The following is a 15,930-nucleotide window of genomic DNA, read 5'->3' on the forward strand; positions in this document are numbered from 1 at the left end:
TTAGTTGGCGTAATCTTAGTAGATATATTGAATATCAGTTAAATACAATTGCTCGAGGTAGTGAACCATTGAAATATATGTGTACCTATAATTCCCTTAATTTTTCAAACATATTCATTCAAGAATCTGCATCTGTCTTTATTTGACGTTAATAGGCTGCTGGCCCCAGGTGTTTTCTTGGTATTATTACTACCATTATTATTATTATTAGGCGACTACGACAGAGGTGATTACACTCATGTGGATGGATAGCCGCCCAACCAAAATAAGCAAAAGGAAAACAAGGGGCTCCCTATTCCAATTTCCGTAACTTCCGAAGGGCCGGTCCCTATCCGCGTCACAAATTAATTAATTATTATTTATTTATTTATTTAATTCACTCTCAATGACAGACGTATGTGACATTAGTCAGTTTGAAAGCCTTTACGTTACGTACGTTACTGCAAAAAAAAGTATAGTATTTGTGCTTCGAGGCTGTTACTATCTTCTCCATTATCAAGTAATAAAGGGTAATCAGTGGATATACCATTTGTTTCTCCCAACTTATCAAAACATAGAAGAGTTAAGTATCCTGATGGATGGGCCAATACATACAAACACTATTTTTCACTTCCTTTCAAAATAAAATTTATACAACAGCCAGCAAGAAAAAGTGCATACATAACATTATTAATTGATGCCCTATCGACTACTCTTGTGTGTTATTTAAGCATTATTGAACACGCCTCGTTATGCCGGGGATGTTTCTCGTCACTCAAACCGGGCGGCGGTCATTTTGTCAGCTGAGAGTGAAGAAAGACTTTTTGCAAGTTCGACCGGGTCACCCCCTCCTCCCAGCTATTACGTACATGACGAGTCCACGGCATTATTTTTCCTTTCCCTTTTGGTGACCCTCCCAATTCCGCCACGTGCGAAATTCCACAGTTTTCTTTTTCGCTTTTTCTATTTTAATTATATGGACATAAATTGAAGAACTCAGTGAGACAGAGTGGCAGGCGGGTAGACGAGCAGACGGGCAGACGGGCAGACCGGTAGTCTGTCGGTCAGTCAGTGGGTCAGTCGGTCGGTCAGTCATTGTGCCAACGCCAAGGCTTTTTTCCACCTTGCAGAGAGACAGACAGTGTAGTACAGTGGCCAAGGGTGTATTTGTCCTTCTCTCTGGTTTTCCCCTGACCAAGAATTGGAATTGGAATTGGAATTGGTCAGGCGTCCCCATCTGCCCGTCTGCCTGCCCAGCGGGCCCAGTCGTTCTACCCACATGCCTGACTCCCATGAGAGGCTTCTTTGAATGTTTCCCATGGAACAACAACAGGAACAACAACAGGAAGAAGAAGAACATCACAGTATAGCACGCTAAAAAGGGTGGAAGTGCTTAAAGGAAAGCCTAGGCAGGCTAACCATTAGGTTACATTTCCCAGTGCAAGTACCGAAACAGGCTTCATCTTAATAGAAGCTAATGACTAAACGTGGGTGCTTCTATACATAAATAACAAATATTCTTTAATTATTTTGTACGCTACATCCTCGAGATTTATATATATATGTATATATGCATGTAAGCTAAGTTCCCATAGTTGGATAATCTTGTGTTCATCAACTCCTCTTAATGAAAAGAATACCAAACACAACAAACACGAACTAGGAAACCCCACGTTTTCATTTCTTTTTCGTTTTTTTCACTTGGCAATAAAACAATAACTATATTTACATCAAATGTCAGAAACAATACTCATACGGCCAACCTATAATAATAGGCATAATAATATCAATAATAACAATAATAACAATACGAAGGTAACATTCGATTCAAAAATGGTACAGAATACGAATACGAATACAAATTCAAATTCAAATTCAAATAAATATAAAGTAACATTCGGTAGAGGAGGTGCAGGTAACATAATAACATCCACATCACAACCAAAACCAAAGATAATTAGACAAGGTTCAGAAACACCAAATATCCTCCAACCAATATATAGTACCGGTAGAGGTGGTGCTGGTAATTTGAAAAGAAACGTGGATCCCAAGATTACAAGATTAGCTCAGGATGTTGATGAAGATTCTGAAGAGGAAAATGAAATTATAAATATTATTAAAAGTAGGAATTCCCAATTATCTAATAATAATAATAATAATAATAAAAATGATCTATATACCACAGATGATGAAGAAGATGAAGATTTCATTGGTAGTCATCATCATCATGATAAGAAAAGTCTAGATAGTGAAGATTTCATTAATAATAATGAGCTCTCGAAGTTGGAATCTCATTTAGAAGATGGGATAAATGCAGTGATCTCAAATGTAAAATCTCATCTAAGTGCAGTGAATAGTAATAGTAATGTTAATAATAAGAAAACGAAATCTAATAAGAGACCAAAATTGAAAAAAGTTAAAACTATTGAAAAAGTTCCACCCGCTGTTGTAATAGGTAGAGGTGGTGCTGGTAATATTATTTCTCCATCTTCTTCAAGTGAAAAGGAAAAAAAATTGAAGAAAAAAATAGATAATAAAAATAAAAATAAAAATAAAGGAATTTGGGCTTCAGTTTCAAGCTTTTTCTCATAATAACCAACACAATAATTAGACATTTTTAATCCATTCCATCATCAATAATATTATTCTTTAATTTTATATCATAAAAGTACATCTTCCATTTAATACATTAATCCTACTCGTTAGTCATTCCTTTTTAATTCACAACATAAAAATCATTTTAAATAAGATTTGAAGATATGCTCCACATTTCTGACGTCTAATAAACCTGCCAAGCTGAATAGAAAGCCCATCTTATTCGATATAATAATAAATATTCTTTATTGTTCATCTTTAAATAATAATAGTTTACATAAATATCTAAGCATAAGCAACTTCAGCTGCTAAATCTTCTAATAAATTGAAATCACGCTTAACAATACCACCATTACATGGTAATTTGGTGGATCCCATCAAATCAATATCAATGGAATGTGCACATTTTCTACCTTCTTGAATAGCCCAAACAATCAAAGATTGACCTCTTCTGCAATCACCAGCAGCATAAACATTGCCTGCAACATGATATGACGCATCATTATCAGTCATAATGGTACCCTTAGATGTCTTGGTGACATTAGCATCTTCAATCAATTCAGGCCCAACAAAACCCATAGATAATAAAACTAAATCAGCTTCAAATGTTTCTTCAGTATTTGGAATTTCAACCATTTGCCATACACCACTTTCAGATTTCTTCCATTCAACTCTAACTGTCTTAATAGCTTTAACTTCATTATTTTCATTACCAATAAATTCCTTAGCAAAAATACAATATTCACGAGGATCATTACCATAATGTTCTTTAACTTCAGAATGACCATAATCCACTCTCATAATACGTGGCCATTGTGGCCATGGATTGTCTCTAGCACGTTCATTTGGTGGACATGGTAATAATTCGAAATTAATAACAGATTTAGCACCATGTCTAACAGATGTACCTAAACAATCATTACCAGTATCACCACCACCAATAACAACAACTTTCTTACCTTCAACTTCTTTGCGAATAGTCTCTAAATCATTGTTTAATAAAGCTTTGGTATTATCTTCTAATAATTCCATGGCAAAATCAATGTTTTTCAAATCACGTCCCTTAATGTTTAAATCTCTTGGAATGGTAGAACCAATAGCATAAACAACAGCGTCATATTCGTTTTGTAATTCTTCCATAGAAATATCCTTACCAATTTCAGTGTTACAAATAAATTCAATACCTTCAGCTCTCAAGATATCAAAACGACGGTCAACAATAGATTTTTCCAGTTTCATATTTGGAATACCATACATTAATAACCCACCACAACGATCAGCTCTTTCATACACAGTAACATTATGACCAGCTTTATTCAATTGATCAGCACATGCCATACCTGCTGGACCAGATCCAATAACAGCAATACGCTTATCAGTACGAATTTCAGGTGGACATGGTTTAATCCAACCCTCTTTAAACCCATTATCAATAATAATTCTTTCAATGGATTTAATACCAACTGGATTTTCACTAATACCTAATGTACATGCACCTTCACATGGGGCAGGACAAACTCTACCAGTAAATTCTGGATAATTATTAGTTTCCAATAATTTATCAAGAGCTAATTTCCATTGATTCTTAAACACTAACTCATTAAATTTAGGAATAACATTAGATAATGGACAACCAGTATCAGCAGAACAAAATGGTGTACCACAATCCATACATCTAGCAGTTTGGTATTTAGCATCCTTCTTAGAAATTGGTTTCACAAATTCTTTCCAATCTTTTACTCTAGTGGATGGACTTCTATATGTTTCGTGACGACGAGCATACTTCATAAATCCACGTAACTTCTCAATCTTTTCAGCATTCTTTTCTAATTGTTCAGGATCTGGAACTGCATCCTCTAAATCAACAACTTCTGGTTCATTTAAGGTAGATTTATGAGAAACAATAGCTTTATTGGCCTTACGTGATCTCATTAAATCATTAATTTCACCGTTAGTTGCATCAATGGAATCATTTGGAGCACTTTGTAAAGCTTTAAAGTTTTTCAAGTAATTGGCTGTAGCAGTGGCCTTTTCCTTAGCTTTGTCAGCAGCTTCCTTATCAAGAACCTTCTTATAATCAGTTGGAATTACTTTAACGAAATTCTTCAAATAATGGTTGAAGTTAGCAAGAATCTTTTCAGCTAATTCAGATTTAGTGTAATGGAAATGTTCTTGAATCAAATTCTTAACGAATGCAATTTCAACAGGATCTTGTAGGTTTTCCAATTCAACGGTATCCTTGTTAATCTTCGTGGTGAATGCTTCATAATCCGAAACCAAACAGTATGCAATACCACCAGTAGCACCAGAGAACGCATTCAATGATTCCATTTGAGATAAAACAATGGCACGACCACCAGTCATATATTCAAATGCATTGTTACCCTTGATTCTTTCAACAACAACGGTAGCACCTGAGTTACGAACACCAAATCTTTCACCAACACCACCAGAAATAAAAACAGTACCAGATGTAGCACCATACAAACATGTGTTACCAACAATAACATTTTCATCACTCTTGAATTTAGATCCCTTTGGAGGTCTAACAACAATGATACCACCAGATAAACCTTTACCAACATAATCATTGGCATCACCATCTAAGATAAATGTAATACCTGGAGCTAAGAAGGCACCAAATGATTGACCTGCTGAACCTTCAATATTAACGACAATGGTATCTTGTGGTAACCCGTTTTCACCAAATCTCTTGGAGACTCTGTAGGACAAAGTAGCACCTAAGGCACGATCAGTGTTAATAATTTGAGCATCGATATTGACTGGTAATCCACGATCTAAAGTAACTTCAGCTTCATCGATTAATTTGTTATCTAAACGAGTATGCAATTTATGGTCTTGTTTCTTTGTAAATTTAGTTGGAACACCAGGACGGATTTCATGAGCTGGAGTTAGGATTGGTGATAAATCAATATTGAAAGCCTTTGCATTAGCGTCAGCTCTCTTCTTTAATTTTTCGGAGTGACCAACCATTTCATCAACGGTACGGAAACCTAATTTAGCCATAATCATTCTTAAATCTTGAATCAAATAATAGAAGAAATTAATAACATGTTCTGGTTGACCTTGGAATTTACTTCTCAAATATGGATCTTGGGTAGCAATACCAACAGCACAAGAGTTCAAATGACATCTTCTTAGCATAACACAACCCATAACAATTAATGGAATAGTAGCTAAAGTAAAGGATTCAGCACCAAGTAAGATGGCAACAGCAAGATCGAAACCAGTTCTCAATTGACCATCAGTTTGAACAACAACGTTACGTCTCAAGTCATTTAGTACCAATGTTTGATGAGTTTCAGCTAAACCTAACTCCCATGGTAGACCAGCATATTTAACCGAGGTCCAACGAGCAGCACCAGTACCACCATCATGAGAGGAGATTAAGATATGGTCTGCCTTAGCTTTGGCAACACCGGAGGCAACAATACCGACACCGACTTCTGAAACTAATTTAACAGAAATACCAGCTCTTGGATTAGCACATTTCAAATCATAGATCAATTGTTTCAAATCTTCAATAGAATAAATATCATGATGTGGAGGTGGAGAAATTAAACCAACATTTGGAGTAGAATGTCTCGTCTTAGCGATTTCCTTGGAAACCTTATGAGCTGGTAATTCACCACCTTCACCAGGCTTAGCACCTTGAGCAATCTTAATCTGAATTTCATCAGCATCAGATAGATAATATGATGTAACACCGAATCTGGCAGAAGCAACTTGTTTAATGGCAGATCTCATAGTATCACCGTTTGGAGACACAATAGAACGCTCAGCATCTTCACCACCTTCACCACAATTAGATTTAGCGCCTAGACGGTTCATAGCGATAGCAAGCGTAGAATGAGCTTCCATGGAGATGGAACCATATGACATAGCACCGGAGGCAAATCTTCTAGCAATTTCAGTCCACGGTTCAACTTGTTCAATCGGGATAGCTGTGGAGTTATCATAATCTAATTCTAATAAACCTCTTAATGTACAGTCTTTAATGGCTTCCATTTCTTTCTTAACATATAATTCCCATGAAGCATCATTTTTGTTTCTGACAGAATCTTGTAAAGAAGCAATAGCAGTTGGATCGTTAACATGCTTATAACCACCATCTCTCCAGTGATATTCACCAGCTTCAGGTAATGTCACAGATCTGTTGGCCGTCTTTCTGGATGGATAACCACGTTCATGGAAGGAGAAAGCATCTTGAGCTAGATATTCGAAAGTAACACCTTTAATTCTAGAAGCAGTACCAGGGAAAGATAAGTCAATAACAGAGTTGTCAAGACCTAAAGCTTCAAAAATTTGGGCACCCTTGTAACTTGCTAAAGTAGAAATACCCATCTTAGACATAACCTTCATAATACCAGCATCAACAGCGTGTTTATAATTACTTAACAAGGTCTTATCATCAGTATTGTGATCATCATCGTCAACATTACGGATTAAGCCTTCTCTATTCATTCTAACCAAAGTTTCCATGACTAAGTATGGGAAGATACCATCACAACCATAACCAAGTAATGTACAGAAATGATGAATTTCTTTGGCTTCAGCAGTTTCTAAAATCAAAGCTGTTTGAGAACGTTGTCTGTTCCTAATCAAATGATGATGAATGGTACTAACAGCAATCAATGATGAAATAGAAACACGATCTTCACCTAATTTTCTATCTGAAATGAAAATAATCTTGTTACCGGCTTCAATGGCAGCACTAGCCTCCTTTGTGATACGTTCAATGGTAGCAGTGTATCCTAGTAATCCAGCAGATTTAGAGAAAGTAATATCAATTTCACCGACAGACCATGATGGGTAAGCTTTATCAATTTGCTTCAAAGCTTGGAATTCTTCCCAGAAAAGGATTGGAGATCTTAATAGTAAACGTTCACATTGAGATTGATTAATATCCAACAAATTACCTTGAGGACCAACAAAACATTCTAAGGACATAACGTTAGCTTCACGAATTGGATCGATTGGTGGATTCGTAACTTGAGCAAACAATTGTCTAAAATAATCGTATAGTAAAACTGGGTCTCTATTTAGACAAGCTAGTGGAGAATCATTACCCATAGCACCTAAAGCTTCTTTACCAGTTAAAGCCATTGGTGTTAATAACAGAGAAACTTGTTCGAAAGTATAACCATTAGCTAAGATACGTGGGTCTTGTTGAACTTTGAATGATGGGATACCTTCTTTTGGAACAAATTCAGTAGGAATGTAATTCTTTGTCTTTTCCAAAAGGTCGTCTAATTTGATTACTTTGGATAACCATGATTTGAAATCTTTCTTCTTAGCAATTTGTAATTTCAATTTCTTTGTATCAACCAATTCACCGGTTTCTGTATCGGCTAAGAATAAATCACCAGGTTTCAATTTACCCTTTTCAATAACCAAAGCATTATCAATTGGAATGACACCAACTTCTGAAGCACAAATGACTCTATCATCAGAAGTGATGTAGTAACGACATGGTCTTAACCCATTTCTATCTAAAGCAGCACCACAGTATCTACCGTCGGTGAAGGTTAACAAAGCTGGACCATCCCATGGTTCCATTAAACAAGCAGCCCAATCATACCAAGCTTTCAAGTCAGAATCCATGTCCTCATGATAAGCTTCTGGGACTAACATCATGATAGCTTCTGGTAGTGATAAATTACCATTGGTAGTTAATAGTTCCAAAACGTTATCTAAAGCTGCAGAATCAGAACCACCTTCTTCAATAATTGGATATAGTTTGTCTAGTTGGTCTTTAAAAGTTTCTGAATACATAGAACCTTCTCTAGAGTGCATCCAATTTTTGTTACCTCTTAAAGTGTTGATTTCACCATTATGAGCTAACCAACGTAATGGTTGCGCTCTATCCCAAGATGGAAAAGTATTCGTTGAGAACCTTGAATGGACCAAAGCTAAATGAGATTGAAAATAAGCGTTTGTTAAATCTGGATAATAACTGTAAACTTGAGCTGGAGTTAATTGACCTTTGTAAACAATGGTTTTGTTATTTAAGGAACATGCATAGAACCAATTTTCAATACCAATTGTATTGGAAGCTTGTTTTCTCAAAAGGTATAAGTTCGTATTAAATTCAGTTTCGTTAAATTCTTCAGTATCATTTAGTGGAACAATCATTGGTTGAAGAATAGTTGGTTCACGAGATTTAGCGACAGAACCTAAGATAGTAGTGTCAACCGGAACATTTCTCCAGCCCAAGACATTTAATTTCAAAGAGTTAGCTAAATCTTCGAATATTTTTTTGTTCTTATTAAGAGCATCAACTTTTTCTTGTCTTTTAAGTGAATCTTGATCTTCGTTATCAATCTTTTGAAAGAAGACGTTACCGACGGCATATTTGCCTCTTTCAGGAATATCAATATTTAAATCCAATTTGAATTCCCTTTTCATAAATTCATGAGGAATACCAACTAAGATACCAGCACCATCCCCATTACCATCAGTAGAGACTGCACCTCTGTGAGTCATGTTAACTAAGAGAAATTTAGCATCGGAGATAATTTTGTGAGATGGTTCACCTTTTATGTTAGCGACGAAACCAACACCACATGCGTCACGTTCATAATCTGGATCATAAAGACCACATTTGTCTGGGATGACATTTGCCCATGATTTGGTATTTTCATGAGTCAATTGGTCAATGTTGTAGGATCCACCTTCGTATGCATCTTCCAATAGATCGAATGGTTCAGATTTTAATTGCATTTCTTAAAGTTTTCCGTGGACGAAGTGGAAGAAATAATAAATAAATAATATTAATAAATAATGGTCGTTATAGTATGCTATGATACAAAATAAATAATAGTCACTAGCGCTTAGGATTCGTTAAAACGTTAGTGTATGGGATAAAATAACTTTACGGTATTTTGGGAAAAGATCTTTCCTTTAGATCAGTGTTATTTTATCAATAAATAAATAGATAAATAGGATTAATAAATAATGGAGATGGGGGGAAATAATGGTACAATTATTATTGTTCGTCCCTTTTATCTTCTCGTCACAAAAATGCAATATTGGAGCCTCTTAACAAAAACTTCTGAAGATGGTGGTTTTCAAGAATATAGGATAAAATAGAAAGAAATTAGTAGCTTGTAAAACGTACTAAAGAATCGAAGTCCTTCTAAAGAGAAAGAGAGAGATGTGTTTTTATATAATCATCTTCAACAGAGCTATTGAAATGCGATGGAAAATCTTGAGCGAAAACAATAGAATTCGATGTGCTGTCGACGGACAACAATCCACTGATGATTCAAATAACGATCTCCTGTACAATAGATTAGAAAAAAACGTATCTTCAACCAATTCCAAGGCAGGCAGGCAGCCACAGAGAGAAGCGGCAGCAGTTGAGCGTAACCGTTGCTCGAGGATTCATCTTCCGGTTTCCTCTATTCTTCCCTCTATAAGTTATCTTGCACAAATAGATGTTAAAGTATCCGTTGGTAGATGACGGGTATACATAGTCTCTTCACCACTTTTGAATCATTTATCCACAGGAAGTTAAGTGCAGAGGTTTCGATGGAAATGGAGTCATCGCCTGTTAAGCAAAAGAGGACCGGTTCCACGTGATTTTCCACTAGGACGTTCACCGCAGCCGGCCCGTAAAATAAAGCGCCATTACTAAAATTCTCGACCATCATTTGCTGCTTATCTGGAAAAAATATCAGCCAATCAGCTTCAACATTCGTGCACCACATACATTATCATCAGATAATCTCTCTTATACTGATTCTTGACAGTTCGGCGGCTATTTCATTTTCCTCATTGAGAAATTCTCAGTTGGGCAAAATTCAGACCAAAAAAAAACTAGCTTCTCTATGCTCCGGGATAACATTTCACCCATTGTTTTCCAATACCTATCTTGTATATATATCCATTTATAACGATATGCCTAGCATTTACTCTTGTTATTCAATGCCATGGAAAATGTAATATATCATTTAGGATCCCGACAAATACATATATATCAACATAAAATATTCTGATCTATCGATTCATTAATAACGTCATATTGTTCTTGGTCTATTAAGCTATGGTTGGAAGAAGCTTGCGTTCTTGGTTTTTCGTTTGTAAATGGAGGAAAGGGTTCAATTAGTTTAAAGGAGATCAAGAGAAAGGACAGAAAAGGAAAGAAAGCGATCTGCTCCTAAAACTATTTCTGGGTCTTTATTATATATTATTAACTGTTAAAACTTTTACTGGAAAATTCGGCTCTCGCGTGGCTGTGATTTTTGCTCTGCGGGATTTCAATGGTTTCCACCTTGTTCTCAAACAAAAAACTATACATGCTTATTAATTTGAAATATAATAGATGGGCACCATCGTGACGCTACATGCCTAGAACGATTACGAAAAGGAATTAGGGTCAGAGAAACAGCCGAATTGTAAAGACGAACACCAATAGTCAATGCAAAGCTCAATGGAATTCATCTATGTGTCCATATGGAAAATGGTGCTCGTTAATAGGGACTGGATAATTTAACTAGTATATGTAAAATTAATGAGCGGACCTTATCTTGTAGAAGCATCGTTAAAAGAGTCAAACCTTGAATATATGTAGAGTTTTTTTTTTTAATATTTATTTTTTAATACTTAATTTAAATTTATATTATCGAAAAAGATTGACCTAAACAATAAAAAACTTCGAAAAGGAAAATGTTAACATTATTACACTGTATCCAAGCCTGGTTGTTATATGTCTTTCAATACGGGTTATCGATGGTTCGGCCAACCGTGGGAGCGACTCAGTCCGATTGATCACTGGACCTGTCATTACCACTTAGTACGTATGCAGCCAGGGGTCTGTATTGTATTGGACACTATGTCATAAGCTAACGTATATAAGCAACCATGCTGGGACGTCTTTGACTGCTGGACCCTTTGGGTATCAGTCATATTTATTATACTATATATTACTTCGTAATCAAGCAAGAATACTTTGAATTAGGGAATTACTCTTAACAGAAAAATACCCCACTTGAAAACGAATTTATGAGAGTAAAAACTTCAAATGTCGATTCTCAGGAGTATCTGAGTCTACTTCAACATCAATAACGTCTGCTTTTCTATAGACACCACTTTTAGAATCAGAGGTAAAACTAATACTTCTTTCAGATTTTCTTCTAGGCCTATCAGAGTAAATACTCCCTCTCCCGTATGGAGGAAAACTCGAGAAATTACCTTGCCAATAATCATCTTCATTGTCTTTATCTGATTCATCTTCAAAGGGTGACGAGAATGAGATATGTCTTTCATGCTTCTTCTTTATTCTTTTAATATGGTTTCTAAATGTTTCAATAAGTGAAGGAAGGTCATCTTCATGACCATCGTAAATGACTTTATAATTTTGTTCATATTGTGTGGCAAACAAATCTTGATTCCATATGAATCCCTGTGAATAAGAACTCGATATACAAAGGGTTGGTTTATTGTTATATGAGAAATTGGAAAAATTAGAACTTGTTGAATACACGACTGGGGTTTCACTTTCCCTCATTGCTTCTGATAAGAATAGCCTGCTCATTTTTTTTTCTGTTTCGACTGGATATTCTGCTTCGGTTGATATAGTGGCTTTATTGACAAAAGCTTTATGGGATATATATAAAGGTTTAGAAAGTTAATTGTGTAGACAGCATTACTTTCACCTTTTTTTATACCACATACCATTCGTTATCATCAAGTAGTTTATCCGGGCCGCCCTTTACCTTATTCGCGGAGTTTAAAATAATAGTAATGCCGCGCACCCCTTATTAAGAGTCATTCTGTTCCTATGTATACAATTACTTGGTTATTAATTCCATTATATTAAAGAAGAAGATCCTTTGATGTTCTTCATTAGGAAGGTTTTTAAATAAGGTACCTGAATCATTTTAGAAGAAAAGAGGAACATTACTAGATATTCAAGCGTTGTTTTGTCATTTAATTGTAAGAAATAGGAATTTTTTTTAATCTACCTTTAATGCTCTTTTTTCCCACTTAGAAAAATCAATTCAATTAAGCAAATAAAAGTACCTGACCTAGGTTTATTGAACAAAGCCTTCTGATTACTGATATGCTTAATTTTTCAAGTTTTTTAATACTAAATACCTTCCTAAAAGTGCGATTGCTTCTAATCCCCAATATAAGTGCAAGCACATGTTACTACAAAGTATAGGATGGCTTTTTGCTTAAACTACCCAATAGTAACTTATCCACAAGGTCTAAGGGTTATTTTTGGTAAAGGAAGATACAGCGGCTAATAAAAAGAAGAATTCACATTTTACGTCCGACTTCAGAATAGAAGAATCTATCGGTGTATCCCGCACAGATATTTAATACACGTGACGAGATCGTTAGAAAAATAAAAATAGTACGTATTTAACGATTTCCCAAAAATTTTCCAAAAAAAAAAACCCGAAAATTTTTGGAAGGAAAAATTTTTCAGTTGTGTGAAAAATTTCCAGGCGATGAGTTCGAACTTTTCAATAATGACAGAGGCCTCATAGTGGAAAATTTCAGTATTATTATTATTAGTGATAGAGTAAAACTATAGTCGTTTATAATAATTGTTTAAGAAAACACTATATTGTATATCTTTAAAGTATCCTTTACTCTCAGGCAGGAAATCGGTACATACAAATAATAAAAGATGGCTCCTATTGAATATCTTTTATTTGAAGAACCAACTGGTTATGCAATTTTCAAAGTTAAATTACAACAAGATGATATTGGATCAAGATTAAAGGAAGTTCAAGAACAAATTAATGATTTTGGTTCCTTTACGAAATTAGTCGAATTAGTTTCCTTCGCTCCTTTCAAAGGTGCTGCTGAAGCTTTGGAAAACGCTAACGATGTCTCTGAAGGTTTAGTTTCTGAAAGTTTGAAAGCTATCTTAGATTTGAATTTACCAAAGGGTTCCAAGGGTAAGACTGTCACTTTAGCAATCTCTGATAAGAACTTAGGTCCTTCTATCAAAGAAGAATTCCCATACGTCGATTGTCTTGCTAATGAATTAGCTCAAGATTTAATTCGTGGTGTTAGATTACACGGTGAAAAATTATTCAAAGGTTTACAATCAGGTGATTTGGAAAGAGCTCAATTAGGTTTAGGTCACGCTTATTCAAGAGCTAAAGTTAAGTTTTCTGTCCAAAAGAATGATAACCATATTATTCAAGCTATTGCCCTATTGGATCAATTAGATAAAGATATTAACACTTTTGCCATGAGAGTTAAGGAATGGTACGGATGGCATTTCCCAGAATTGGCCAAATTAGTTCCAGACAATTATAAATTTGCCCAATTAGTTTTATTCATTAAAGATAAGGCATCTTTAAATGATGAATCTTTACATGATTTAGCTGCCATTCTAGGTGATGATGCAGGTATCGCTCAAAGAGTCATTGATAACGCTAGAATCTCTATGGGTCAAGATATATCAGAAACTGATATGGAAAACGTTTCTATTTTTGCTCAAAGAGTTGTTTCATTAGTGGAATACAGAAAACAATTATTTGATTACTTGTGTGAAAAGATGCATACTGTTGCTCCAAATCTATCAGAATTGATCGGTGAAGTCATTGGTGCTAGATTGATTTCTCATGCTGGTTCTTTGACTAACTTATCTAAGCAAGCTGCTTCTACTGTGCAAATTCTTGGTGCTGAAAAGGCTTTATTCAGAGCTTTAAAGACTAAAGGAAACACCCCAAAATATGGTTTGATTTATCACAGTGGGTTCATTGCTAAAGCTTCTGCTAAGAATAAGGGTAGAATTTCTAGATATTTGGCTAACAAGTGTTCTATGGCTTCTAGAATCGATAACTATTCCGATGAACCAACTAACGTATTTGGTTCCGTTTTGAAGAAACAAGTCGAACAAAGATTAGAATTCTACAACACAGGTAAACCAACCTTGAAGAATGAATTAGCCATTCAAGAAGCTATGGATCTATATAATAAAGAGAAACCAGAAACTGAAGAGAAGGAAGACAAGGTTTCATCAAAAAAGAGAAAATTAGAAGATGATGAAGAAGAAAAGGAACCAAAGAAGGAGAAGAAAGAGAAGAAGGAAAAAAGGAAAAGAAAGAAAAAAAGGAGAAGAAAGAAAAGAAAGAAAAAAAGGAAAAGAAAGATAAGAAGAAGGATAAGAAGAAGAAGTAATTGAATTTGGACCATTAATATTTTCAGAGAGCTCCTTTTACTAGAAACAACAACCAGGGATTGTATATTTTAACTTGCACTGAATTCAAGAAATGTCAGTAACAAAAAACATACAAAAGATTATAAACTTACCGATACTGATATTTTTGAATCCCCTTTGACCATAAAAGTACATTCAATTCAACATTCTTATAATTTTTATCATTTTTTTTTCCATCAATCTATGTATATTTATATTAACTACGGGAAATGTATTTCATTTAAAAATAAAAAAATAATATTGTTATTAAAGTTATATTTAAAAATATTTATAAATGTGTTATTGAACCTATTATCCAATGAACTAATGACAAATCAATAGTTAAATCGCATATTATTATTTGTTTTTACTTCCTTTTACAAAATACTTCTATGTAAATTATTACCAGGTGCTTATAAATTTTAAATTTGCATCTTAACGTTTCTTGTAGATCTTAGATACTTTAAGACTTGAAGTTCAGGCCAAATAAACTAACTTCTTCAATTGTTCAGAAGGCAGAAACAAAAACACCAATTGGCATATTTAGGAACAATATTTTTGCAATTAAATTACCCCGTTACTTAAATGCTCCCAAAAACTTTCAATCGAAAAGTATTCACTACATTTTCGTCAGTATTTCAAAAGAGACCTCCCTTATGTACTTCCCTCCGGCTTATTACCACTACCGAAGGGCGGGGGTTCTTACAATCTAAAAGTGAAAAATATAAAGCTAAGCAATTTAACACCCAATTGAACCAGAACAAGCTTACAAACATTTCCATTGGAAAACTTCCAATTTCTAGGAGCCCACTAACTCAATTCATTCAGACTCGATCAATTATGTCTACTACCCAAGGGAAACCAATTACATGTACAGCAGCTGTCGCATACGAAGCCGGGAAACCATTGACTGTTGAAGATATTGTCGTTGATCCACCAAAGGCTCATGAAGTTCGTATTAAAATCGACTACACTGCTGTTTGTCATACCGATGCTTATACTCTTTCAGGTGTAGATCCAGAAGGTGCATTCCCATCTATCTTAGGCCATGAAGGGTCAGGTATAGTGGAATCTGTCGGTGAAGGTGTCACTAATGTTAAAGTTGGTGATCATGTCATTGCTTTATATACTGCTGAATGTGGTGAATGTAAATTCTGTAAATCTGG

General features: G+C 34.9%; 6 protein-coding genes across 6 annotated transcripts in view; 3 read left to right on the forward strand and 3 right to left on the reverse strand.

The window, feature by feature from the left end:
* Positions 1–865: 865 nt before the first annotated feature.
* Positions 866–1,339, reverse strand: NDAI0A01840 (uncharacterized protein; the record flags this gene model as incomplete). The annotated part of the gene is made up of 1 exon (XM_003667537.1): positions 866–1,339. The coding sequence occupies one exon, from the start codon at positions 1,337–1,339 to the stop codon at positions 866–868; it is 474 nt and encodes a 157-aa protein (XP_003667585.1).
* A 374-nt stretch (positions 1,340–1,713) lies between these two features.
* PAR32 (Par32p) lies at positions 1,714–2,571 on the forward strand (the record flags this gene model as incomplete). Its single annotated transcript, XM_003667538.1, has 1 exon — positions 1,714–2,571. The coding sequence occupies one exon, from the start codon at positions 1,714–1,716 to the stop codon at positions 2,569–2,571; it is 858 nt and encodes a 285-aa protein (XP_003667586.1).
* Positions 2,572–2,859: 288 nt separating this feature from the next.
* GLT1 (glutamate synthase (NADH)) lies at positions 2,860–9,318 on the reverse strand (the record flags this gene model as incomplete). Its single annotated transcript, XM_003667539.1, has 1 exon — positions 2,860–9,318. The coding sequence occupies one exon, from the start codon at positions 9,316–9,318 to the stop codon at positions 2,860–2,862; it is 6,459 nt and encodes a 2,152-aa protein (XP_003667587.1).
* Positions 9,319–11,599: 2,281 nt separating this feature from the next.
* Positions 11,600–12,133, reverse strand: UGX2 (Ugx2p; the record flags this gene model as incomplete). The annotated part of the gene is made up of 1 exon (XM_003667540.1): positions 11,600–12,133. One exon carries the CDS (start codon positions 12,131–12,133, stop codon positions 11,600–11,602), a length of 534 nt encoding a protein of 177 aa, XP_003667588.1.
* Positions 12,134–13,237: 1,104 nt separating this feature from the next.
* On the forward strand, positions 13,238–14,749 carry NOP56 (snoRNP complex protein NOP56; the record flags this gene model as incomplete). Its single annotated transcript, XM_003667541.1, has 1 exon — positions 13,238–14,749. The coding sequence occupies one exon, from the start codon at positions 13,238–13,240 to the stop codon at positions 14,747–14,749; it is 1,512 nt and encodes a 503-aa protein (XP_003667589.1).
* Positions 14,750–15,349: 600 nt separating this feature from the next.
* Positions 15,350–15,930, forward strand: part of SFA1 (bifunctional alcohol dehydrogenase/S-(hydroxymethyl)glutathione dehydrogenase) — a gene marked incomplete at both ends in the record, with an annotated part of 1,269 nt that continues 688 nt past the window's right edge. The window contains one exon of the mRNA XM_003667542.1: positions 15,350–15,930. This exon is cut by the window's right edge and continues 688 nt beyond it. Within this exon, the coding sequence (XP_003667590.1) occupies positions 15,350–15,930 (581 nt within the window).

The sequence above is a fragment of the Naumovozyma dairenensis genome, chromosome 1 (genome assembly GCF_000227115.2).
Source record: "Naumovozyma dairenensis CBS 421 chromosome 1, complete genome".
Classification (NCBI taxonomy): domain Eukaryota; kingdom Fungi; phylum Ascomycota; class Saccharomycetes; order Saccharomycetales; family Saccharomycetaceae; genus Naumovozyma; species Naumovozyma dairenensis.